Here is a 26,476-nt window from a genome sequence, read left to right as displayed (position 1 = left end):
CGTCAAAAAGATTGAACCTGAAATGAAAAATTGAACGAGAGACGGATGGAAGGACACTGATAAGGATGGAGAGACAGAAGAGGAGAGCAGGGGCAGAGCGAGTGATAGTGGGGGACGAAAGAGGGGGGGGGTGGGGAGGGAAACGGGAGAGGGATGTTCCACTGATAGACTGTCGAGTCTGACAGAGTCTGCTCATGTTCAGTGGAGAGAGTCAGCTACATCATGAAATACTGACACCCTAAAAGACACACACACACACAAGCTCATGAAGTCAACAGGATTTAGAGCTTAATGCGCATGTATACCAACAGTTTTTCTCCAAATACACCTCAATTTATTTACATTTGAATTGCCACGCAAGGAAACAGCTGTGTGTTGTGTTGTCGCCTGTCCACGAGCTAAATATGTTTCTTTGCAAACTGTACCATTTTCATCATCGTCCTATCCAACTTTCATGTTGCTGTATTGTTTGTATCGACTGCTTGGCAGAGTTGTACGTTTCTGACAGGTTATTTGCTGGAGTCTGAGGGAGATATCGCTCAGCGGGCCGGACTGTGGTAATATTTGTCAGACCTTGGAAATGTGGGAGTTAGGAATGAATGAAAACAGTGGAGTGAAGCTTATAAAGATGCATCTGTAAAAGCACCCCACCCCCAAACACACACACACACACACACACACACACACACACACGGCTATTGAGTGATACACTGCACAAGCTCAAGTTAAAAATCTGGCAGTAGATTTAGATTTTTGGCTCATTCGTAATCATCACCCACCAAAACCGTTTAGTTTCTGTTATCACTTTGGCCTGCGCACCGAAGAAGGACTGAAGAGCTGAAACATCTGCGCCGTGCTTGTCTTTTATGTTCTGCTTTGATAAAGAATAAAAATAGAAAAACTCTTGAGATGAAGTGAGGCTGAACATTGTGTTTTTTGGAGCGCAGGCCTTTCATTGTTTTACTCCATTGATTCCTTGCAGCGGAATTATTTTCCTAAATGGATAATTGAGCACTTATCGCTTAGATTAGCATTGTGTCTCAATCTGCGTGCCTTAATTTCAGGCCTTTGTGACCGAGTATATATTAATACATCTAATTAATTCTCCATGCCACGGTGCATTAATAGAACATCAATAATGCTTGAAATGTTAGAGCTCAATGTCATCTCCTATCTGGCAAGATTACCCAGATGCATTTAAACACTTAAAGGCTTCTGGTGCCTTTGTATCCTACCAAGTCTACTTTTTATCGGACTGTCTTTGTATGTGTGTGCATGTGAGTGTGTATCATAGCCTGAGTGTAACAGGGCTTCTGTTTGCCCCTAAAACCCATGTGGTTGTTCTGTTGCTGGCCTTGTTACCAAATTAAAAGGTTTAAGGCACAAAGAGAGCATGACAGAGATAAGTCCACTTGTTACTTTATTTGTTAATATTAGACTTTGTGGGCAGAAGTAACTGTTAAAATTCTAATAAAACATTCAGCACAGTCTTTATTTCAGCTTTGGGTGTTGCCTCTTGTTTACACATGAAGCCACACAGCTCTGCATATGCAGCCTGTCAGACATGACCAACCCAAATTTTGCCTGTAGCCCTTAGTAACACACCCATGCTCTCCCACACAGCTCTTAGCCTTTATTCTTTGCTCATTTCACAGTCAAACTGAGATGTAAAAAAAAAATCTCCTCCAGAAAACAGTGTGAAACAGAATTTGCCACAGTAATAGCCGATGATTTGTGATAATGTGGAATAGTAATAAGTGGTCCTTAATTAGCCATTAGAGAGACAGGAGCGATGGCAGATAAAGAGCGGATAGATGGGTTTGTGCACAAAGCAATGAACCCCTGTAGCCCCCTTTTTTGGGGGGCTACAATAGCTCCATAGCTGGGGCTTCTTCTGTCGTCATGGAGACTAATGTTGAAAGCCAGCTGTGGTTTTGTCTTGAAAGCCCATTAGGCTGGAGCGCAGTTGGCACTCCTTTCTGTATCGCTTTTCTTTCTGGCTTTGCCTCCTTGGACTTACAATGGCGGAAAATATTCTATCCATGTTTAACTTGTCTGTGATAGCGGACATGGGTCAAATAACGGTTGCAAATCACTCAGAACCTTTGCTTTACCCTGTTTGAAGTGCCTGATAGGGGCTTATTTTCCTTACATTAGAAGCAAAATGAGTTTTTAAAAGTTTCATCTCGATATCTTTCACATGGCAGACCCCACCCTCCTTGCAGTTCAGGTAGGTTAAAACAAGTGCAAGCAGATAAAGAATTATTTGCTAGCACTATCTGACCCAGGTTTGCTTGATGAATGGCACTGCTTCTCATTCCACGGTGTCCTTCCGCCTGGCAAGCACTGTTTCTTTGCCCCGGATCCCTTATTAAATGTGGCTCAGGATAGGGATCTGAGTAATGTTGTTGTTGTTGTTGTTGTTGTTGAGGATGGTTTATCCCAGCGCTGGAGCTCTCTTCTCGCCCGTAGCCCTGATATTCAAGCCTCCAGACCCTGACCCAAACACATCAGTCAGCGGGATGCAGTGCCATGTGACCGGGCCAGGAAGTGGGCTGAGGCAGGGGGAGAGAATGATTGTTATGCAGCAGATTGATCAGGTTTCACAGGACACCGCCAAACTATCAATCTGCAGGACTGTACGCACAGCTGAGTGTGTGCGTGTGTGTTTTTGTGTGTGTTATTTTGCGCTGGCAGGGTCAGGGCTAGTGTTGTGTGTTTGGGGCAGTGAATGCAAGAATCAATAGCTGGGTCAGAGGGTAATGTCTCACTGAGTGCTGAGTCTATACACAGCCATCAGACAGGATCACTATCAATCATGGGAGAGCTTAGGGAATGTACACTCTCTTTCTCTCTCTGTGTCTCTATGCCTCAGTTGGCCCAGTGTCTGATGGGATCACTATTGCTCATGTAAGGGCTTGGGGAACAGAGACTGAGGGAGATGTATAGGGAAACAGAGGGCCCAGGAAGGATTGATGGGAGCAAAGTGATAGAATAAGAGGGAGAGATTGGTTGCTATTGGCAGATTACACGTGGTGAATGACACTTGGGGTTTGAGAGATAGAAGAGGCCTTAAAGTGAAAAAACCCCGTGGAGCGTAAAATAGGCTGCTGGGAGGGACGGTTGTAAAACGGATGATAAATTAAAGTTGAAAACAAAATCAATAAACACGCAAATTAAGGTAAAGACCACTAGTCCCGATCTTATTCACAGGTGAAACAACATTTTTCTTAATCGAAGTGGCCTGTCTTACCCCGTTCCCGTTCTTGTCGTTCATCCTTTAATCCTCCCACATCTCTGATCTCTGCTCACATCTCTTTTTGTCGTCTTACTCTGCATGTGTTTTCGGCCTCTGCGCCATCTGTTTGTTCATTTTAATTTCCTCTCTTTCAATCGCTCCCCTCGTCACAGCCATCCGTCTGTGACGCTCGTGTTTCGGACAAACCCCCACAAAATAAGGCATGTATGGTTGATAACAAAAACATGCATGTGCAAGAGAACATGCTCGTACACATAAGGGCTCGGGAGTGTGTCTGTTGTGAAAGCCAGACAGCTCAGTTCAAAGGGCTAATAACGCCTGCCATTAGGTTCGTGCTGCTGGAACACTCTATCGCACCACATAGTCAATACCCACAGGCAGAGAGAGGAAGAGAGGGGGGGGGGGGGCATGATGGATGGAGGAATGAGAGGAAGCAGGGAAGATGAAGAGAAAGAGGGCTTTAGAGAGGTGGCAGAAAAGCAGAAAAATGAAGTAAACGAAGGGAGAAAATTTAAGAAACGAGTGGAAATAGAGAAATACAGAGAGTACTGCTCGTGTTACAGGGTTGTGTCAGCGCTCAGTGTATGGCTGTGCGAGAGGCCGCTTGGCAAGAAACCCTGTTAGCTGTAATACTTTGATCAATTACCAATGATGAACATCGCTCTGCAGGGCAGGACTGTGTATGTGTGTGTGTGAGAGAGAGAGAGAGAGAGAAAGAGAGAGAGTGTGTGTGTTTGTAGCGGCCTTGAGAGAAGGCAGTATATTGCAGTTTGTTGGACACACTCTAGACTGCTGGTTCCCAACCTGGGGGTCCGGACCCCCACTAGGGTTTGCAAGGTCTTCTTAACAAAATACACAGTATATCTCAGCATTTCATTCATATCTGTGAGGAAAATAACTAAATGTAGTTATTTTAAAGTTTAGATGCTTTTTTAAAGATATAAACAAAGATAAGGGTGTGGTGAAGACATGAACACAAGATATATTTAGAGCTAATAGAACAACGGCCGAGTGCTAGGGAGAAGAAACCAATGAACTTTGCATAATAAGTATGTATGATAATTAAAAAATAAATAATACTAAGAAATGTATAAAACGTTCCTAATAATATCAGGAAAACTCATCTCTGTCCAGTTATCAGTTGTTCTGTGTTTGTTATTGTTATGCATTGAACATATAATATGAAATATCCACAAAATATGTCACTTCGTCAGGGGTTGTCTGTTTACTGTGATAGGATAGGGGTCCCTTAAAGAAAAGGGTTGGGAAGCACTGCTCCATACAGGTATTGATTTCTATGGGGAGAATTTAGAACCTACTCAACCACTACACCCTGTCAGACACACATCCCCAGATACCCCCCCCCCCCACACACACACACACACACATGCATGTTCCTCCAGTGGTCCAGGGAGACATGTTTGAGAGGAAAAAGAAGAAAGACAAGAGGCAGAAGATGAGAACAGCAACCACACCTATCAATATCTTGAGTGTCAACCAATATACAATTAGATGGCATCACTAAGGGACATGTATACACACATTTGAACACTCTTGTATGCATGCTTTCTCTCCGGCGAAGTCAGACAGAAACAAAGGAATAGAGAACAAATGGACGCAGGGAGACAAAAGAGAGAGGGAGAGAAAGAAAGGCAGAGCAGAGGGAGTATGAAGAGGAGGATACAGTAAGAATGACTCCTGTCTGTGTTTGATGAAGGCCTCATTGATGCCACAGATCTCTGGGAGTCTCATTTAGCAGGGGAGCCATTCAATTATACCTACCGCTCTGCTGGCTGATTGGAGTCCTCCCGCAACAATGTTAGCATCTCCGCACCAAACTGAGATGGGATTAAGAATTCTGGCCTCAGGAGGCAGAGTGGCTTTTAAGTCCTGATTGGCAATCATTTGTAACACCACTGGACAAGTTTTAATCCAACCCAACCTTGTGCCCATCAGCAGTGTCTCTTTTGATTTCTTTAACCTTGATGTATCTTGGCATGCATGTTTTTTTTTTTGTTTTTTTTTTCTTTTTTTTTTGGCAGTTCTCTGATGCTCACACACTTACACCCTCACAACCCAATCAGCCACCTGTGATTTAGTACTTTTGATCGCTGAGTACTTTGTAGTTAGAAAGAATTAAAAAAAACAGCAAAATTTTCCGTGTGCCTGTGGGTGTCAGATGCTCCATGCTAACATGTTAGCGTGACTGTTGGCAGCTAGCATTGTGTCCTTTGAGAAAGAAATTAAGAAGCTGAAACATCTCGTATTATTTATTTTAAGTCTTAATGATTTCTAATCAGAGTCTTGTTGTGTTAGGCACAAATAACATGACACGAAACTCCCACACGCTGTCTCGCTTTAGTAAGTGATACACCTCGAGGAAACACACACATCCCTGTAACCAGATAAAGGGATTGTTTCCTAGAAAATCTATACTCACACATGACCTGCATCTGTACGTGGAACTGTTGTGATGCTTGATGTAAATGAATAAATCAGCAGTAAGTGAGACGGGGTGCAGGTATTTTTCTTTTTATTCAGGTTGTGCTTTTAGCATTATTTACCCTTTTTTAAAGTTATTTGGAAAAGTTGAAAATTACAATATCAACTTTTTTAAACAGCAATTAACTACTTTCACAGTTGTTTTTTACACAGGACCATTTTTGTTGATGGTAGCAGACTGTAACGGCTAAAAAACCACCATGTATTCGATGAAATACTTGGTGGCTCATTTGAAATTGTGCCAAAAGTAAACTTGACTCCCCTAATTTTGAAAAATCAAGCAATATGCATTTTTCATAGCAGATATCTTGGCTTGTCATAGTAGGGATAGCACAGGTGTTACTAACAGGTGTAACTAATATTAACGATGTCCATGTCTATTCAAATGTCCCAATAAGCCTGAAACTGAAGCAGCTAAGTTGGATTCAGTCATTTTTAATTTTATGATTTACACCTGGGCTTTCCCTGCTGTCCCGTATCTCAGTGAAAAAGGTCTCTTAATGAAAATATGTGAATCTACAGGTCCTAGATTATAATGGTTAACTGTGGACAGCTGAGCTAAGTCACTCAATTGGCTGACTGTTGCATTGTGCTTCCTTATGCTCTTCCTTCTAGTTTCAATGGTGATTTTCAAGGCTACCGATGAGATTATTCTAAAACTTGCTATAAAGGAACATTTTCTCATGTTTGCTGACCTGTCATGACAAGAGGCTTTCATGTGCAAAATGTGCTTTAATAACATTTCCTACCTGAGAATAAAAAAAAAAAACCATACCAATGAGCTTTTACACCTGCCCTTGACAATTCTGATTGGTTTAGAAAAATTCAAACAACTCAGAACATTTTTTACATATTCTGATGGGACAGCACAATATCTGAGATTGTTCAGGCCATGCAAGACTAGTTGTCTACAATAATGTAACCATGTAAATAATAGAGATGCACTGATACTGATATCAGATATTGGTCCAATACTGACTCAAATAGCTGGAGCGGCTATCAGTGACAGTGGGCCAGTCTGGTATTGGATACCATTATTTTAATAAATAGCAATTCAGTAAATTTATATCTATGTATTTATTTGTTACATTCTGTTTTACAAAGTCTGTTCCACACAGCTTCTTAATTATACACTGGTATTGGATCAATACTTGGTATCGACCGATTCCCAAGGCCCAGGTATCAGTATTGGGATTGAAAAAGTTGGATCAGTGCATCCCTACTAATAATAGAAAAGGAATATTTTGAGAGACATAAATGATTTTGGTATCCTTATTGCTTATGTGAAATGTGCGGTATGTATTGAGTTTAATGCCATGCCATCACATCGTCTTGGGAAAAGTACACTCGCTGCCTTGAATCTTTGAACTTCCTCAGTACTCTACCTTCTCTCTTCTTCACAAAGTCTACCTTCTTTCCAACACAGAACAGTAAAGTAAGCTGGTCCTCTGAGCTCTTGTTACAAAAAGGAACGATTGCTCTTACTGTCAGAGTGTTTTATTGATGTACGGTGCACCAACAGGCCAGGAAGATAATAGGCAGGCAGGGGGTAACTCTGTGGCATTATGTTGCCTACGACTGATTTATATAAGCAACATACCCTCTCTCTGTCTCTCCCTCTCTCTCACACTCTCTGATGTGATTTTACAGTAGTGACATTGATCCAGGCCCACTTTGATCTTGCTCTTAGCTGTTGCTCCTTCTCGCTCCCTCCCGCTATCGCCCTCCACTCCCTGGTGGCCATACTCTGCAGCTTTTAACCCCAACTACCCCTCGTCTCATCCTATAAATCCTCCCATCTTTCTCTCCATCTTTCTCCCCATCCTTCCAGTGCTCCATTCCTCTGGTGGATCTGTATGTAAGTGTTCGTTTTGCTCTTGGAGCCTCTGCTCCGCTCCTCAGAGTTGTGTTGCTGATGAAACGTCCCGAGCCATCCCTCCGCTCTCCCTCCGCTCTCCCTCCGCTATCAGCTTCAAAGTAGCCAGGCATCACTTATGAGAGAGGAAATTAGTGGTGATCCGACACAAAACGAAAAGGGAGGCATCTGGAGAGAGCAGAGGCAAAGCAACTCATCATGACATCTCATGAGCTACTCAACCCCTTACTCTCTGTATCTTTATTTCTGTCCATCTCTTTTTATTTTGAATTTTCTCAGAGTATTACTATCTAAAACTAAAATGTCATGAAGGGAAATCCAATAGCTTCCAGAGTAGGGCTGCAGATTTTGGGATAAAATGAATTTGAAAGTGATGACTTTCTTAGTCAGAATGAATTTTCACTCTCTTAGTGAAACCAATTTTTAAAATTTAAATATTTACTAAAGGAACATTGGGCCTCATTCACTAATATGTGCGTAGATATGTTCTTACTTTGAGCACAAAATAAGTGTGCATGCAAAATTACAGTCGGATTCATGACACATGAGCAGCGGCCAATTTTGTTCTTACCACCGTGCGTATGTTAGTGAATCAGAATCATTTTAAATTGACAGGCGTGTGCCCGCTAGCAATAATTATCTTTCTACCACACCCCCATTACCCTATATAAGGAAAGCTCTGTTGGAGTGGTGCAGCAGTGGAAAGAGTTATCACTCTGCAGGTAAAAATGTAGAAAAACTTTACTGCTAGTGAAATGCAAACAATCGTGTCAAAAGTAGAAGCCAGAAAAGGCAGATTTGGCTGGTAAACATGTCAGTGGCACAACCGTTTAGAGCCCAACTGTGAATCCTGTATACAACCCGTATACACCATACCTACATACCTGTTGCACCACTACCACACAGTATGTCTCTAACAAAGTAAAAAGTTGGTAAATGTATAGATCTGTGGAATTGATTTAAATAAAACTCTACTGATGACCATGATGTAGCGAAAGCAGAGTGTCCCTCCCTGTGCCACTACTGGACTGTCAGGCTGTGAGGACACTGAACAGGCTGCTGGTGAACCAGCTGCATATATCACGGCCAAATCTGATGGGGGGAATTAATCGGTGTCACATTCTAATATAGAAACTCCAATATATAAGCGATTGTCATCTAAAAGTGGGAACAGGACAATTTTAGTATATTCATATTTTCATTAAATTTATGATAATGATTAATGGATTATAACATCTTAGCTATTAATTTTATAATTAGTAAATAAATTGTGTATTATTAGCAATTTTACAATATTAAATGTTTTGTATTTAGGAACAATCATTTTTTAAATAATTGTGTTTCTAATATACTGTTTACATTGAGTAAATATTGACCATATAATTTTTTAAGACCGTGAGACGTTTATGATTTGTGCACACACAGCGTCTAAGGCAGTTCCAAATTTGCTCACAGTTAAGAACAAATTCAGGTAAGAACATATCGATGAATCCCACATTTGTGCTTAAAACGTTTGTACGCAGGGTTTAAGCACAGATTTATGTTTGCGCATTGTTTGTGAATGAGGCCCAATGTGATCTTGACTGGTTTGGGGCTGTTACATCGAGTTTGTACAAAGAAAAGAGCAAACTCCTAACTGACAGTTTATATGTAACTGCTTCACTTAAATGATAAACATAAAAACTAAAGTGACAGCGTGGTCTGTTCATTGTTATTTTAACATAGTCAAAGAGTTAATTTTATTAGTGGAGTAGATTAATGTAATTCCTTCCGTACACATCTAAGGCATACTATTATTGTTAAGGAGCAAATAACTTTAATAAAAATATGCAGATACACGGAGAGTCTAGAAAAATAAAAACACAATGCCCGTGCAAAACATTTTATATTTTGGTTGAGACAAGCACTTAAGTGGTTTGTGTTGTTTTGTTGTTGACTGAATTTTCTGGTACATTTTGTGCTGTTGTTGAGTTGGAGTGCATTATATTGAGAAGTATAGTCAAATTTTTCCCAGAATACCGACATATGCAGGAGATACATTTTTACATAAAACAAAACCACAACCAATAGCTGAGAATATGCAGGATTACTACAGAGTTGAATCAATACCTCTCTGACACACTGACGGTGACCTTCAAAATTTAAAAGAAAGAATTCACTGATCTAACTTTTTCTCCTACTATGATCGATCCAATACCAGGGCTCTTTGTTTTAGTTTAAAATCTTTATATCTCACCTTGTAGATTTGATTGTGGTCATTATTCTATCTGTGAATGAACATGAAGATTTAACTAGACGTAAACGATGAGTGAAAACATTCTTTTTGGGCTTGTGCACATTTTAATCACAGTGGGGTTTTTTGTGGATCAGTTACAAGTGACTGATATCTGATCCACTTAAGTATATCAGCACCGGTACTGATTCAGTGCATTGGATGGGTTCACTACTGATTATACATTAAGTTTCACACAAGACTATTGTATTGGATTGCATTACAATGTGCTGGGTCTATTTTTTGGTCACTCATCTTACATGTAATGTATCATTGTATGGTTAAAAACATAGAAATATTCTAAATGGCAGGTATAAAAATGAGGAGTTGTAATACACATCTCACTTACAGTTTGTCTCATCCTCCTTCATCTGTACACAACTCTTTACATGCTGTACAGCAAAATTGTTGATTTCACTTTAGGGACAATTAAGGAGCTTTTCTGCAAATGCAAATAAGGAATCATTGTTACATAAAAATGAGACTGCAGAGGTATAATTAAAACTCATAGTTTTAATATCTTTAATTCTGTAGTCCTGTCCCAGAACACTAACTCAAACTCACTCTGCAATCGGCCGTGCACTATTTCATGATTATCCACATATTGTGCTCTTTGACTGTTTTCTACGTTTACACGATATTTTCTTATGGTTGCGCCACATTTTAGGGTAATCATCATTTTTTGCATTTCTGTGTTTATATCAGAGACACACCCCTAAAAGATTTCACACTATCAAATGTAAAAGTTGGCAGATTACGGTGAAATGCTTTGAAATGCTTGTTCACACACACAAACACATACGCAGTGGGAGTCCTAAAGCCAGCTTCTATTTTAGAGAAGTGATTTGCTCAAGATGCTCCGAGCTGCCCTCCCCCTCATTTTTCTCTCTTTCTTTTCTCCCATTATCCCTTCATCTCGGAGCAACTTGCTTTTCTGTGGTAGCATAGAACTGTCCGACTGCCTCTTGCCTTTTTTTTTTTCTTTTTTCTGTCTGCTTCGTTCTGGCTCTCACTGCTCTCGTACTCAATTTACATTCACGCCTCCCTGGTGGAACCAAACTCATCCCTCACTCGTGTTCTTACTCTCTCTCTCTCTCTCTCTCTCTTTTTTGCATTGAAGCATTTTACGCTTTTTTTTGTACCGCTAATACCATAAGAAGTAAATCTCCTCTGCAGGCTAGTAAATGATGTAATGAGAGAAAGTGAGAGGAGATGAGAGGAGAAAAGAGGAGAGGAAAGGAAAGAAAGATATTAGAGAAATGGAGAGCAGGGAGAGAGAAAGATTCAGGAAGGATTTGAAGAGAGCAGTAAGGAGTGATGGAGAGAAGGAGACATTGGGAACAGTGTTTTGATCTTCATTTAATAATTGAATAATAATCTCCCTGGAGACATGACCTAGAACTGGCATAGAGGGAGAGAGGAAGCATCAGGCTGAGGATGACACGCTGCTGCCCCCTTGTGATTTTGCAGTGTCACCACTATAACATCTGAGTGTGTGTGTGTGTGTGTGTGTGTGTGTGTGTGTGTGTGTGAGTGTGTGTGTGTGTGTGTGCGCGTATGTTCATCGGCGTGTGTATGATTTACAACAGCAACCTGTCTCTGTCACACAGATATGGGCCCGTGTCTGTGATGGGGAGAAAAAGAGGGCTTTTGGATGTCAGGAAAGAATCTATTTCACTTTGTCACACAAACTACACACACAAACTACACACACACACACACACACACACACACACACACACACACACACACACACACACACTCCCAGACACAGAATCAGACCTTATCTTCCTGTCAAGCTGAGTCTTTTTTAGGGTTGACGCTGATATATGAGCTTTGGGGGTGGAGAAACGTGGCCAGGACGTTGACGGCTGACGTGAGCGCAACGTTGCGCTCAGGTTGATGTACGAGCACTGGGGTTAGGGGACAACACTGCGCTGACACCAAGAGAAGGAGCTGTGGCCCTGGGGCCTTGAGTCCATACTGAAGAGTTAGCTCCGCATTCTCTGCATGCAGCAGCCCCGCAGCCACAAATACACACAAACACACAGACACACACACCTGCTTTGTGTTATTAATAACTCGATAACTCCCAAACTCAGATCCTGGATGAACATTCGAACAGAAACGCATGCATACGAACACACGACATGCAGTTCAATGTTACGTGACTTTGCAGGGCTTGAATGTGTCCGCGGACGTTGTTTGTTGAGCGTTTACGTGACAAAGTGTAAAACATCTGAGAGCATCTGAAAATTTTCTAAACATACTTAGCACTTATTGTAGATGGTTATTGTAGATTGTAACTCTGCCAGTATACAAGCAATAGTGCAACTACAGTATGTACAGCACTACAGTTTGTGTGAATGTGTGGTCGTATGTACAGTACGTGCACCTCTGTGTAAGCACTTTCAAATATTATCTCAATATAATTGATATTATAATTAAACTATACTACTGTTCATACTCAGGTTTTCAATGACAAAATTATTTATTGTATGTGCTTGAAGACAGTCTTGTCAGTGCATTCTTAAAACTGAAATTTGACTGGTTGGCAATACAGGCTCCTCCTCCACAAATTGAGATGGGAAAACAAAATTTAAATGTCCACATGAAAATCAATGAGACATTTTAAGATGATTTGGCTCCTTTAAAATATAATTTAGATGATACAGAAATATTAAAAGGCTTCTTTGTGGTTATTCACTCTGCCTCTGCTTTGTCTCTTTGTGTCCAGTCTGCGCAGGGAGGGCTACACAATGCAGGTGAACGTCAACGACTACCTGGACATCTACTGCCCTCATTACAATGACAGCCAACGCATGGTGGGCACCGGCGAGCAGTATGTCCTCTACATGGTCAGTTACCGAGGGTACAGGAACTGCGACCCCCAGCTGGGCTTCAAGAGGTGGGAGTGTAACCGGCCCCACGCCCCTCACGCGCCCATCAAGTTCTCCGAGAAGTTCCAGCGCTACAGCGCCTTCTCGCTGGGCTATGAGTTCCACGTTGGACAGGAGTACTACTACATCTGTGAGTGGACCAGTAACCAGTTTTAAGACAAGTGCTTGTGTTTGTCCTCAGAATTTAAGTGGGGAAAGCATTATAGATTATAGAAAAGGCTTGTTATTCTTGCAGGAGGAGGTCATTAAGACAAGAGTAGTAATCTACGTTCTACGAGTATCTAAGACTGTACACGTTATTTTTTAATTGTTGCATGAATTTGATTAATGCTCAGTTCAGATTACAGACACACAATCTGTCCTGAGGTACTTTCTGGAAAACAAATTGCTGTTTCACATCTAATAATATCACCCTGCAGTCAAGCATCCATTTTGTTGATTGCTAATCAAATGAATTTGCAATACTTTGTTCCAAAGTGACACTCTATAAATAATGAATGGTTAGCTCGTCGTAAAACAATTTAAAAGCAAATATTTCAAACCAAAGACAAATATGTCATATTAAATAGCTGTACAATGAGGGCAGTACTTATTTAACCTACATTACTTGATAGGAGACGTCTCTAGAAGGATGTTTCGCCTGTGTTTGCATTTGAATGAAAGTTACTTGAACTTGAAAGGAAAGTTTGACAATTTGATGTTTAAAAAAAAAAAATCCTGTATAGCTTTATTAGGCTTTTTTCACAGCAGGCATTTTGACTTATACCAGTAGGAAAAGCACAGGTGTTACTAATAACATTAACCATGTTTTTATTCAAGTGTCCCAGTAACCCATGACAATGTGACAGCGAGCCAGAAATCACAATATCAGAAAACTGAGACTAAAGCATCTAAATGGAATTCAGCTGTCATTGATTTTATTATTTGCACCTGTGCTTTTACAACTGTAACAGAAGCAAAATGTCTTCTGTGAAACTGTAACTATATAAGTATACTTAACTAAAATAAGCAAAATTAAGACTCATGAATTGTCTTAGTTATTATGAAGGTTGTGATTGTGGCCTTTTTCCTTGGTGCTCTTTTTTCTCAGTCTATGTTCATACAGCCAGTTGAGTCTGCTTGTCTCTCCTCAAGTGAGTGCTAAATATGGTCCTCATATATAGATATGGTATATAATATGAGAGTGTCTATTGCATTTTATAAAGTTATATAACGTTTCTAGATGAAAATTTCAAGGAATTACTATCTAATTCTCTGAGTATAATTGGCTGGATTATGTCTCTTATCTCCGTCTTTGAAAGGCACAAAGACGGAGATAAGAGGGATGTGTCACGCTTTTATGACATAAATTCTGTGACCTTAACTATCTGCTGCATTTGGTAAACTACAATAGAACTACTTGATGAGATGCATTTTTGTCTGTACTAACTTCCACCATGGTTGCAACTGTTTCTTCATAAGTAATCTTAAGTAAATATATTTGTAAATCACAAACACTGGCTGTATGACGATGTGCCTGGGGTCATATAAATCGCGGGATGCTGAATGGTTTAGCGATACACTGATCCTACGTTTTCTCTCCTGGTACTAAATCTGAAACCTAGATTTAAGGTATTGGCCGATACCACCTCACTGTGTGGAACTGATGTTCTCACTAGTGGGTATATTCAAACACACATTCATTATGGGGCTTCTGCAAAGTTGCAATTGTTCTAAAAAGTTTTAGATTGACTGTGTTTAACAGTATTAAATGTGGAACAGTCACGTCTAGCTGATATCTGTTTAATAAGGTCAGTGTCAGCGCTAATACTTGGTGCATTGCTTTTGAAACGTTCTGGATTATTAATGCTGTAATGAATACCATCCTATCAGCATATGAACAGACAAAACTTTATTTCATTTGTGCAGGAAAATGTCCAACTCTGAATGCAATAAAAGCACATGAATAAACATCAGGATGGTGTTGATCTGTCATGCATTTTCTATTTTTAAAGCCACGCCCACCCACCACCACGGCCGCAGCTGTCTGAGACTACGAGTGTACGTCTGCTGCTCCACGGGTGAGTCTCGCACTTTATGTGTGTGTGTGTGTGGTGTATGACCTGTAATGCAATGCTTGGACCTGTTTACAGACTGTACCTAGGCCCATCTGGCCCCTCTACCCATCTGGCAGGCACCGGGCTCCCCACAAACCCACACACACACACACACACACACACACACACACACATACAGGCTGCATACAGATGCATACACAATCTAAATACAGTCTAAAACTGGCAGAGCTATTAATACTCGTGCTGAGTTTCCCCTGCAGCATTTTCACTCACAGCACAGATCCTCCCTCGCTCCTCTTTTTCTTTCTTTCCTTCATTCCTTCTTTCTCTTTCTTTTTCCTGTCTTACCCTCCTTTCTCATCACTCTCTTCTTCTACAGCAGCAGAAAGGAGCAGCTCCAGCTTTGAAGGCCCTCACCCCCCGCCTCCCCCCAACCCCCCCGCCTTCTTTCCTCTCCTCTCCTCTCCTCTCTCTTTCCTCCCCTCTTTCACCCCTCCTTTCTCGCTCCCTGTCAGAATCCATTTATTGCTGTGTGCGGTCAGTGGGTGGCTATGTATATGTAGTGTTAACCTCTCTCACTTGCTCTCCTGCCACCCTTCAATCTCTCGACCCTCTCTCTCTCTCACACACACACACACACACACACACATATATATACACACAGACTTTGATCCCTGGCCTGTCCGGTCCTTTTAACTTCCACAGCCCTGTAGTATTAACCTCTCCTCCCACCCCCTCCAACTCCATCCCTTTTCACACACTGCCTCTCCTCAGTTTGATCTCCCTCTCCCTCTCCCTCTCTCACTTTCTGGTTGTCTCTCTCAGGGCTGCTGGTGATGTTATGGCTTGTCAGTCTGTCTGCTCCGGGGGATTTTTTTAACCCCTACACCCTTCCCTTGCCGCTCTCTTGCACGTTTCTCTCGAAGATGTCAAGTTGGATGTAATTAAAATCCTTAGGGTAGGAGCAATGGTTTAACCCCTGTTCCCTCCCTCTTTCTCTGTCACACTCAATTTCTTTCTCTCTCTCTCTCTCTTTCTTCCTCTCTCTTAGCCTCTGACGTGGATGATGAGCCAGAGCCAACAGAGCCAGACTACACGCTTAGACCAGGCCTAAAAATTGACGATATCGGTGAGTCATGCACACAATCACTTAAACTTATACACACATAAACCTGAGTAAGTGTGGATCACATCTGTCTCGCCTGTCTGGATTCATAAAAACAGACATAGACTCGTGTTTGTCATTCAGATCACATCAGTCTCACATCGTGAAAATTAAAGCATAATAATCCCTTTTCTTTCCTATCGTCAACAAATCTCATAAATACACCAAAACTAATAATGTGGTAGTCCATCTCTCAGTTCTCATGCCCAAGCCCATTTAATTCTTCTGAAGAAGTTTAAAAACAAGTCACAACTTTTTTTTTTTTTTTTTTTTTTCAAAAAGGCTCAGTAATTTCCTAACACAGCTGGACATTCTAGTTTTTAGCCAATGTTACTCTAATGCATTTCTTGTATTTTCAATCGTGAAATAATACATACAGTATTTGGTGTGCACTACAGCAGCAGAGCGGTGCGTGTGGGATCAACTCAAAATAAACCACAATGCCCATGTTCATGCTAATGAAGGGACATGTGATCCAGTGCAACTGTGTAGCTCATTGATGTGTTTTTAATAGTTTTTGATTATACTTTTTCTACGAATACAATGACTGATATTTCCTGCAGTTATATCAACTTAACAGACATCATAAAGTGATAAAATTAGTGCTTGTGTCATTCATAGTAGCGGAAGTCTAACAATCAAATTATGAGTGTTCATTTTTTGTATTACTTATGGCTTGTAACAATGTGTTTAAATACAACCAAATATCAATTCTTATATCAATAGCTCTGTTCTTTACTGTCTTATCTTTGATTAATAATCAGTTTTGGTTAGGGGTGAGCGATATGGCCCTAAAATAAAATCAAGATATTTCAGAGTATTTCTGCGCTAATGATGTTCTCGACGATATGACAAAATACTCCTCGCTGGATTTTTGGCTCCTCGTACTCAACAGGGTGTGTCTGCTTGTTGTGATGGAATAAGTTGTAATAAGTTTGTTCTATTGTCCCCTTTTGTTGTTGCAGTCTTCTTGCACTTCTTACGTATTACTGTGGTTTGTTGTACGTCATCTGATCTTTTGTAACCAAACCACACTATTAAAATTGGAACAGTAGCAATGTTACTTTCGCTCTTAGTCATGTTTGTTGTTGCTGTGCGTCATTACCCACGTCATTACGTCAATAACTCATTATATTTCCATTATAATGAAATGAATTTTTTTTTTTAGTCATATTAAAAATTATACAAATATTATTGTGAATGATATGATATGGTACACCCCTAATTTCGGTGTCTTTTTAGGAGAAAACCATATTTCAATATTGTCGCATGTAGATCAGGATTTAAGTAATCTTTTCCAAATGCTTCCTTTCGGGCAGCATCAAGCCCCAATCAGCTCTATCAATCAGATGATCTGGACAGCCTGAGTGTAGCCTGATAGGCAAAACCCAGGGCAGCAAAAAGTTCCCAAAGTACTTGCTTCTGCTCTGTGGGAACATAGTAATAAATCAAACTAGATGAACGCATCCATATTTTTATAATCTCAAAGCTCATCCAGGGTATGACAGCTAGACAATAAGAGGACACTGATTATAGAGTCTGTCTATTTATGAAACTTTAAAAATGGGGTGTGTAGGGACAGCAGCGTAAATTTCGCCTATGTCTTTTCGTGATATTTGTTATTGCCTCATCCTCTATATACTGACAGCAAATCGATCATTACTATCTGACGGCAGAGTGACCAGTTCACCAGCCACACAACAACAAAAGTGGCCAGCCGAAGTAAAATGTGCCACTTTCAAAAGAGACCTTCAGCACAGTTAACTTCACAGCACCAGCTGGCTTGGCAAGCTGCTGATCCTGCTGAACAACTCCATGCATATTCATTTCACACTCATGGTTTTCACCCGGATAAGAAAACAGAGTTTCATGGTTATTCACCAAAAAAAATAGAGAAATTCATTCAGAAAAAGGGAGACTTGTTCAGATTTCTTACAGTTTCTACATCTTGGCAAGTGATCCCTATTTGCCCTTATGTCACTCTCGTCAGGATTACATGACCGGGTGAAATCATGGGAATCAAATGAATCATGCTAATTCTGTTAGCACTGGAACTTTATGGATTTTGGCAGCGATTTAAGGGAGAAGTAGAGCAGTAAATCAATAAGTGACAGACTTTAGTATAATCTCTCAGATGATCAAGTGGTATTTTCTAGTGTTATGGCAACAACAGCGCAACACCACAATAACAACATGCACAACTAGCTTGGCCTAGCTAGTTGCCACCCATTACACAACCAGACATGTGGGTATCAATCATGCTGTCTAGCGTTCACACTCTTCCTCAAGGTAGCCTGTAAAATATGGTGCCGTGTTGTTGTTAATTTGTGTGTGTGTGTGCGTCCGCACGCTCCAGTGTGTGCGTAATAAATAAGTCTGTTCTCATAACTGTCATGAAAAAACTCATCACTGCTGTGGCGAACAGCTGCAGGTTAAATGAGTTTGTTGAGATACCTCTCCTTTACTTCTTTTCCTCCCATTGTCCATTTTTCATCTTGTTTCTCCATGCCCTTCTCATCCTCCCGCCCTTTAATTCCCATCCTCCATTTTTCCTCCCAGTGCACAAGTAGGAATGCAGTGGAGGGGAAAGACACCAAAACTCAGTTTATTCACCTTTTGATGTGTGAAATTGAGTTTTTTTTTTTTCTTTTAGTATTTTTTTTTTTTCAAAACGATATTAATCTTTTGGTTTTTTGGTATGCATTAATGCTATGATGGTGATGTAAGCTATATTAAAATCGAGAAATAATTATCAAAATTACATTGTTCATTTTTACCTCATGGGAATCACGGATTAGTTAGTTCGCCATATTTTTGTTTGTCACTACATCACTGAACATTCTCATCACGTACCCTTATCACTTGTACTTTTTCACTGCTTTCCAGAAAACACTTGTAAACACAAATGCAAAAGATGTTCATTCCAGTAACAAGTATACACTTGAATCCAAATCACCTAATTACAAGTTACACAGAAGAATATACAGAAACGAGAAGGTTATTTCCACGGAAGAATAGCTGTATTGGATGTACATGAAAATACTGTTAATATTTAGTAACGGCTGACACAATAGCAGAGCACAAATTACCCCAGCTCCTGTGGGTCGTTTTCACCTGTAGTGCTGTGTTGCCAATTAAATTAATAGGATAACCCAAGTGGTGCAAGAGGAAGTGAGGAAATCAGCAGGGAGCTGTGAAATGAACTGAAAACAAAGAGGCTGTACAGTTTTCCTATTCCCCTCCCTCGTTCTCAGTCCTCCTGACTGCCGGTTCGACTCATCACATCATAGTTTTAATTACCGTTCTTCAAAGTTCACATCAGCACATTCACACAAACACGAGACGACACACAAACTGCTCGGTTCAAATCGGCCTGATTACCGCGTCTGAAAATGTTTAACTAAGCTGAATGTTGCAGGCTCATATTGTAAACCGCCCGTCTCTCTCTCCCCTTCACTGCTCACAGTTTATTTCCTGGGCGCTGCCCCTTTCAATCAGTGTCTACAGCTCAACAGTGGTTCCCTCCTGAATACGACCTCTGGTATTAGATTTCATTTAGATCTCATTTACATCACAGATGGAATGGTGCTAGCAGCTCCCCGTGCAGCCATGTGATTACTGATGGCTTTCAGTGGGAGGATACTTATTTACCCACCCTGTTGGCTCAGGTTACTGCATCTGACGATCAGGTCCGGCCATTAGTGGAGAAATCAGAGGCTTTTTCTTTAATGGGTTTTATTGTAGCAATTACCACAGCTTTAAGCGACAGGGTGTTTGGCTTCCTTTGCCGGTAACATCAGGTTGGATGTCAGTGGGCAGAACATGGCATAAACTGTTATTCACTCATCTGAGTATCATCTCTACTATTTGTAGCCATGATTGTGTTTTATGTTTTAATTCAGTCCAGTTCTGCCTGTGAATCATATTTGTTGTAAAATGTATAATTTATATACTTATAAAATGTACATATTTATGTGTTTTAAATTTAGAGCTAATTTAGAGCTACATGCGTATTAGAGATTTGAGTACATCACTTGGCACAATATTTCATGACATAAAATGTTATGTTATGCATTGTGGAGATAAAAACAGACATTACTATCAACTAAATTGAATCAATTATGCGGCCTAAATGGCACTTGTTCTTTTTGTTTACATACAGTCATACTGCCAGAATGTGAAACTAAATTACACACATTAACACAGTGAACTGTCAGATGTGACAACTGATGTCTGAAAATGTACAGATTTTCTTTTGAAATGTCCTTGTCCTACATCAGAAACATAAAATCAGTTTTAAACATGTTTAAATGAAGTAAAGCTGACCAAGTTCAGAGATTTACTCTTTCAATGGCACTTTGACTTTGATTTTACAGGTCAAAGTCAGTGAACTAGTCACACGGAGGTTTACTCAGACTATGAACGCAGTTGTATAATGTCCTCTGTGTCTTTGGAGGAGCTTTGTTAAGCCTTGAGTTTGAAAGAAGTGACTTTTTATCAGTTAGGGGCTAAAACAGGCCAAAAGTTAGGATGTTTTAGCCTCTGCTGTATCATTTTTTACCATTTTCATTTAAACTGTCTCTCCAAAGTCCCCCAAATGTATGAAAGTGCAATTCTAAATCACTGGAATACATCTTTAATGAAAACAACTCATCTGGGCACCACCAACTTATAACGATAAAGAGGATTAGCACAGAGTTTAATCAACACCCCTCTAAGACAGTGTTGACAGCAATTATTGCATAACAATGCACAGGGGTTACATCAAATACAGTATTCTCGGTATTAAACTTCCATATTCAATGTATTGTCATACAAAATGTGTGTGGCTATTATCATTACGCCAAATTAGAATTCTTAAATATATTCTTTATACGTGTGTAACATACAAACTCACTACAGATGATGGCTACTGACAAGCACACACTGACATGCACAAACACCACATTCAGACACAGACAGATGCTGTCATAAACACAGTCAGACACTAAGATACCTCCTTGTTCTTGTCAACATGACAAAAACATTCATCGACGCCTCTAGGTGTCTGGGGTTCCTAATTACGAAAGGGATTTTACCTGCTTTTCTGCTTCGAAATGTGGCACGCACACACGCAAACACCTTCATACAAACAGCTTCCTTGTGCGATGTGATGTTTGGTCCTGGAACATGTCAAAAGGTCACAACGTACGTCACATACCCGCTGCACAAACAGCGCGCCAAAAGTGTGCGTCAATAATTACACGTGTATCTTTGACAGTTTGTGAGAGACAAGCGGGTATGTGTGGGTGTGTAATAAGGCGATTAGTAGAGCCACGCTTCAGAACCAGTTGTGCGAGATGCTCTGTAGTCTGCTGTTTGTGTCTTCAAAACCACATTCCTCTTGTCAGTCAGCACCAAAGTAACAGGGTGTCCCGACCCCTCAGGCGCACGCTCGGTTACAGAACGGTCAAAGCATTTAACCTGAACTCCGCCACTGCATAGACCTCATTATATCGGCCAGCAGAGCATACCAGAACAGGCCATCTCTAAAACCAGGTGTCAGCCAGTCATCACTCTGCTGTCTGACCCACAAAACAGCTGAGAATATTTTGCAGCTAGATACGTCGTTCAGTGGAAACACCGGGAATACCCCCATTTCAATTTCATGCCATCAAACCGCAAATACAGTACGTGCTAATCAACATCAGCCGGCCTGTGTGCAGACTTGAAGATTGCGCTCCTGTCTGGTCTCCGGGCTCATTAATCAAGTGACTCCAGAGGGTGTGTCTGGCCCCACATGTGTCTCATAAGTGTGGGCATGCAGTGAACTGTCTGGTGACTCCACTAGACATCAACACTCAGTGTGCAGCCCGCAACAAAAAGACCGCAAACTATTTTTAGGACCTCGCCAGGTGCATGTGCACGGGAATTTGAGGCTGGTTACAGTACGTACACTGTGTCTGTATGTGGGAGTGTGTGTGTGACTGGAAACGTGTCAGTTTATTAGAATAAGAGCTCTCTGATAACAGCTGCAGTCTGCCGAGACACTGCTGTGGTGTTGTCTTTGTAGCAGACTAACCATATTTCAGTGGGAGTGAGACCGTGTGGGCTGTTAGCCGCCTTTTGTGCAGTTAGACTGCTTCATTAAAACATTTTTGGTGATGTTTTAGTAAAAGCCCTGTAAGCAGATTATTATGAGCAGAGATAAACTTATCTTTTGAATGATGCTTTCAAGTTTTTGAAGTATAAGAAAATTATCAGCTTGCACTTGAAATTTTAATAAGACATTTCTTTTTCTTTCTTTCTTTCTTTCTTTCTTTCTCTCTTTCTCTCCAGATGAATTTAACCCTTTTGTTCCCAAGCTGGAGAAGAGTGTCAGTGGAAGCAGCCCGTCCAGGGATCGCCTTCTCCTCACCGTGACAATGCTCCTTCTGGCCGCTCTCTTCATCTCCTAGCAACGGCCATCCCATCAGCGTCACCATGCCAACTAGCCTTGGGAGGGTGTACAGTATCAGCGGGTGGGACAGGGGGTAGTCTGGAGGAGAGGAGATGAGAAGAGAGGAGAGTTAAGATATCACAAATATAGCAAAAGGCAAAACGAGCAAGACTTTGAAGAGAGTTTTCAAGCATCACAGTGTGAATGTGTGTGTGAGTGTGTGTTTGCACAGCTGTCTGTGTGTGTGAGGGAGTGTATTTTTGGCAGAGTTGAAAGACCTTCGGGCACTCGTTGACACAGACTGAACCCTGTATTGCATTTAAGTCAGCCTGTGCACAGATGCAGGTGGTGGTGTGGTAGGACTGTGAGTGAGTGTGTGTTTGTGTCTGTGTGTGAGTGTGTCTGAACAGGCCACAGGTTGAGCTTGTTGAATCATGCACACCACACAAAGCATTTATACAACAGGAGAGGCAGGGCTGAAATCCCAATAAAATAGATGAAAAACATCAAATCCACCCACCCAATTGAAACCACATGGAGACTTTCCCTTGGATTTGATTGGCTGTAACACTTCCTTGGGGCTAGTTGCCATAGTTTCTCGCAACAAGACAAACTGAACTCAAACGAACTGAATGAAATAGATTTCAGCAAAAGTGAACTGAAATTGCCTTTTTTTTTTGTCGTTGTTGTCGTTGTTGTCGATCTTGACGCTGTGAACTTGTCCCAGTCCGCGGAGGATAAAGGAACTGGCTAACGAACTGTGCTGGTCCCGTGTATGAGGCAAAGTAGCTGATAGTTCATAAACACACCCTGGGACTCCAGACGCCGGTGTTTTAGTTTCCATCTCCACTCTGCTGTGTCATCCTGTGTTCACCATTAGTCTCCAGCACATCTCTGATGAAGGACTTAACAGGACTGGACGGGTTTTGGGGAAGCGAGGGGGGCGGGGAGGGGGATCCAGAGCATTTAAACAATGAATCATTTCACTTTACTACTTTTTTCTGTCCTGTCTTTGAAGTATACTCGGTTAGTCCTCTGTCATCTCCGAGGTTAGCGAAGCACACGATGGCTACGGAGCAGCCATAGATACACTCAGCAATACTGCCCTCCTCTCAGCTGCCAGGAGAGAGCGACTGCAGGCTGTTTTGGGGGGAGAGGAAGAGGAACAGGGAGGGGGGGACGAAGGAGGAAGGACGGTCACCCACACAAGCATCTGTGGACAGGTCCAGCCCCACACAATAAGAAGCTCTCCACTGGTCCACGTCGGTGTAGCGACCTGCTCTACAAGTCTCATCATCTAAAACCATTCGTCAGATGCCACATGTAAACAGTTTTCTGTTACTGTATGCCTGTGTGTGTGTGTGTGTGTGTGTGTGTGCCCGAGTGACAAAACGTATGTCTGAATGTGCACTTGTGTGTGTGTGTGTGTGTGTTTGAGAGTGAGAGAGAATATTTTAAATGGTACTAATACATCCACATACTGTACATCTTATAAGAATGAAAATTCAAAAGGAAAAAAAAACAGAAAAAGAAATCAAAACACGACTAAAGCAACAAGTAATACATACAAACCAAGTGCTTTGGTGGGGAGGTATGGCAATTCAAATGTCAAACAACTGTACCAGTCAGTTGCTTCTGAATAGCGTTTCCATAGCAACTAGCACCTTATTCACCATGGCTACCCTACCCTGCCAACAATGGACTCTAGTAGGGCATGGCTTACCATAGTAGCTGATAACAATGATGAAGGTGATGATGATTAGAATGAAGATGACGATGACGATGGACTGCGAGCTGACATGCAGCTCACCCACCGGCATGTGAGACATTCAAGTACTTGTGTAAATGTCACAAACGGACAAAGAATGGATATTCAATGTCTTGAAATCTGCCAAGAGGAAATGTGATGTAAGCATTTTTTTTTTTTTTTTTTTTTTTACAAATTTGAAGCTCAGTTTTCTCGTGGTTTGTTTGTATTTTTTTTTTTACTATCATTTTGTTGAGTTTGCTGTGGTGTATATTTGGTTATTCTGAGGGGAAACACAAGGGGTTTAAAAGTTGGAACTCGGGTGGGTTGAGCCATGTGTAAACTTGGGCTGTACTCTGCAAGTCCCTTAGCCAACTGATCAGAAGATCAAGTTCAACATCATATATGGCAGTGGTTCCCAATCATTTTTGGCCTCTTTCCCTAATAATGAAGCTTGCAACCCCTGTGCACATTTTGCATATGTCTGGTCCAGGCTCTGGCCAGTTGAACCAAATGCTGATTATTTCTTCTGTAAATGTTTTATTTGTATACTTTTACAGTCCTCAAAAGCTAAAATTTTCTAGTAATTTTTAAGAAAAAACAGAAAGATTAGAAGAATCTCAAATAAACCAGATTTTGTGTGAAAGAAATGTCTTTCTACTTTCCTATCCTCTTAAGCATCTCACATTTATGTTGCTGTGTTGTGGTACTGATAACTAAGTTGGGAACCACTGATATATACTATAAGATTTAAATCTAAAGAAGTAATTTTTACTTTATTGTGTGCTTGTTGTTGGAGAGTAATGTGGATTTATTTTCCCAAAGGTGTGCCAAATTATTTTTAAACAAAATCTCGCAGCCACCTTTGAACAGCCCTCATCTTTTCATCTAACGAGAGAGAATTCTTATGGAAACAAATGAGGATCCTGTAGTTTTGGAGTACAGTCGAGTATATGACACTACAACCAGCCCAGGTGTATATGTGGCTCTTGGTGGGAGGGTGAGGTATAGGAAGGGCTCCATAGTTCTGGTGTGGAGCGGGAGGGTTGAAGAGCTGTGCGAGAGGGTAAATCATTCTTCAAGAAGTTGCACTTAAGAACTTAACATGAGAACAAGAGAGTGTGTGTGTGTGTGTGTGTGTGTGTGTGTGTGTGTGTGTGTGTGTGTGTGTCCATCTGAATGTGTGTGTGTGTGTGTGTGTGTCAGGGAGAGTAGGAGCTCATTTCTGTTAATCACTTCATGGCTGTGTGCAGGAGCTTTAGCATGAGATGCGGTTCATCTTTGTGTTTACCTGTGTGTGTGTGTTTGTTTGTGTGTGTGTGTGTGCGCGTGTATGTGAGTGACTGAATGGTTGAATGAGTGAGTGAGCAACAGTCTCTTTGTTTCTGCTCTTTTCCACGTGCGTATGAACGAGGGAGTGTGACCGATTGTTGTCTGGCAAAACAACAAAAGCATTTAATAGTGTTGGAAACAACAATTACAATCATGTTTACCTTCGACTGGAATGACTTTAAATGAACTTGAAAATAAACTGTAAACTGAACAAACCATAACAGAGGTTATAACAATGATCATGATAACAAAATAATAAGCTTACAAATCTTACTTTTAACAAGATGTGTGTTCGGCTCTTTATTTATTTGCCTTCTTTCCTAATCCCCCCCCCCCTCTCTCTCCCTCCCATCACCCTCCCTGCTCTCTCTGTCTTTGAGGATCTGAAAAAAAGGGGGAATAAGCATGGAGCTAATCCAAGACAACAGATGGAGGGGTTGCAGGAAAGGTTTTACCTGGTATATTCAGTTCTCTGTAGATAATGTTGTTTGGGAGCTCACACATGTGATTTTCCATATCAAAGTTGGTGTGGCGACACTCTGCCTCAGCAGTAATACCTTTACACGCTCCGATTAGGAGAGATAAGCACTTCAATCACCAGCCCAACGTTTGAATGACAATAGGACAGGCCAGCAATGTGTACCTGTGAGTCTGGACTGGCTGATGGAGGGATAAAGCTCACTGCTGATTTCAGAGCGCAGCCAGGCTCACACTGTCTGTGATCTTATGCAACAGGTCTTTGTCATACAGGTGTAGATATATTCTCCTCTGACTAACAGGACAGCACAAGGAAGAAGATGGACAGATAAAGGTCATAAGACAGAGCTAAGGTGGAGGCTGTTTAGAGAGATGCAATCTGACAGATCTTTATTTCCTTAAGCTTCTAAATTGTGAAGCTTCTCTTTATCTTAGGTGATATTGAACTGAATGTTCTTTGGATTTGGAGCG

At 41.1% G+C, this 26,476-nt stretch overlaps 1 protein-coding gene across 4 annotated transcripts in view; it reads left to right on the top strand.

Annotated features, from left to right (window-relative positions):
* Positions 1-25,744, top strand: part of efna3b (ephrin-A3b) — an 87,587-nt gene extending 61,843 nt beyond the window's left edge. For all 4 annotated transcript variants that reach the window (XM_042423177.1, XM_042423178.1, XM_042423179.1 and 1 more), the window contains 4 exons: positions 12,647-12,939; positions 14,804-14,869; positions 15,918-15,995; positions 22,350-25,744. In XM_042423177.1, the coding sequence (XP_042279111.1) occupies positions 12,647-12,939; positions 14,804-14,869; positions 15,918-15,995; positions 22,350-22,468 (556 nt within the window). In that variant the 3' untranslated portion in view covers positions 22,469-25,744. The remainder of the gene's footprint in view (positions 1-12,646; positions 12,940-14,803; positions 14,870-15,917; positions 15,996-22,349) is intronic.
* The last annotated feature ends 732 nt before the right edge of the window (positions 25,745-26,476 follow it).

The sequence above is a fragment of the Thunnus maccoyii genome, chromosome 10, assembly GCF_910596095.1.
Source record: "Thunnus maccoyii chromosome 10, fThuMac1.1, whole genome shotgun sequence".
Lineage (NCBI taxonomy): Eukaryota > Metazoa > Chordata > Actinopteri > Scombriformes > Scombridae > Thunnus > Thunnus maccoyii.
The sequence above is the reverse complement of the archived record's forward strand: the minus strand, read 5'-3'. Positions and strand labels throughout refer to the sequence as shown.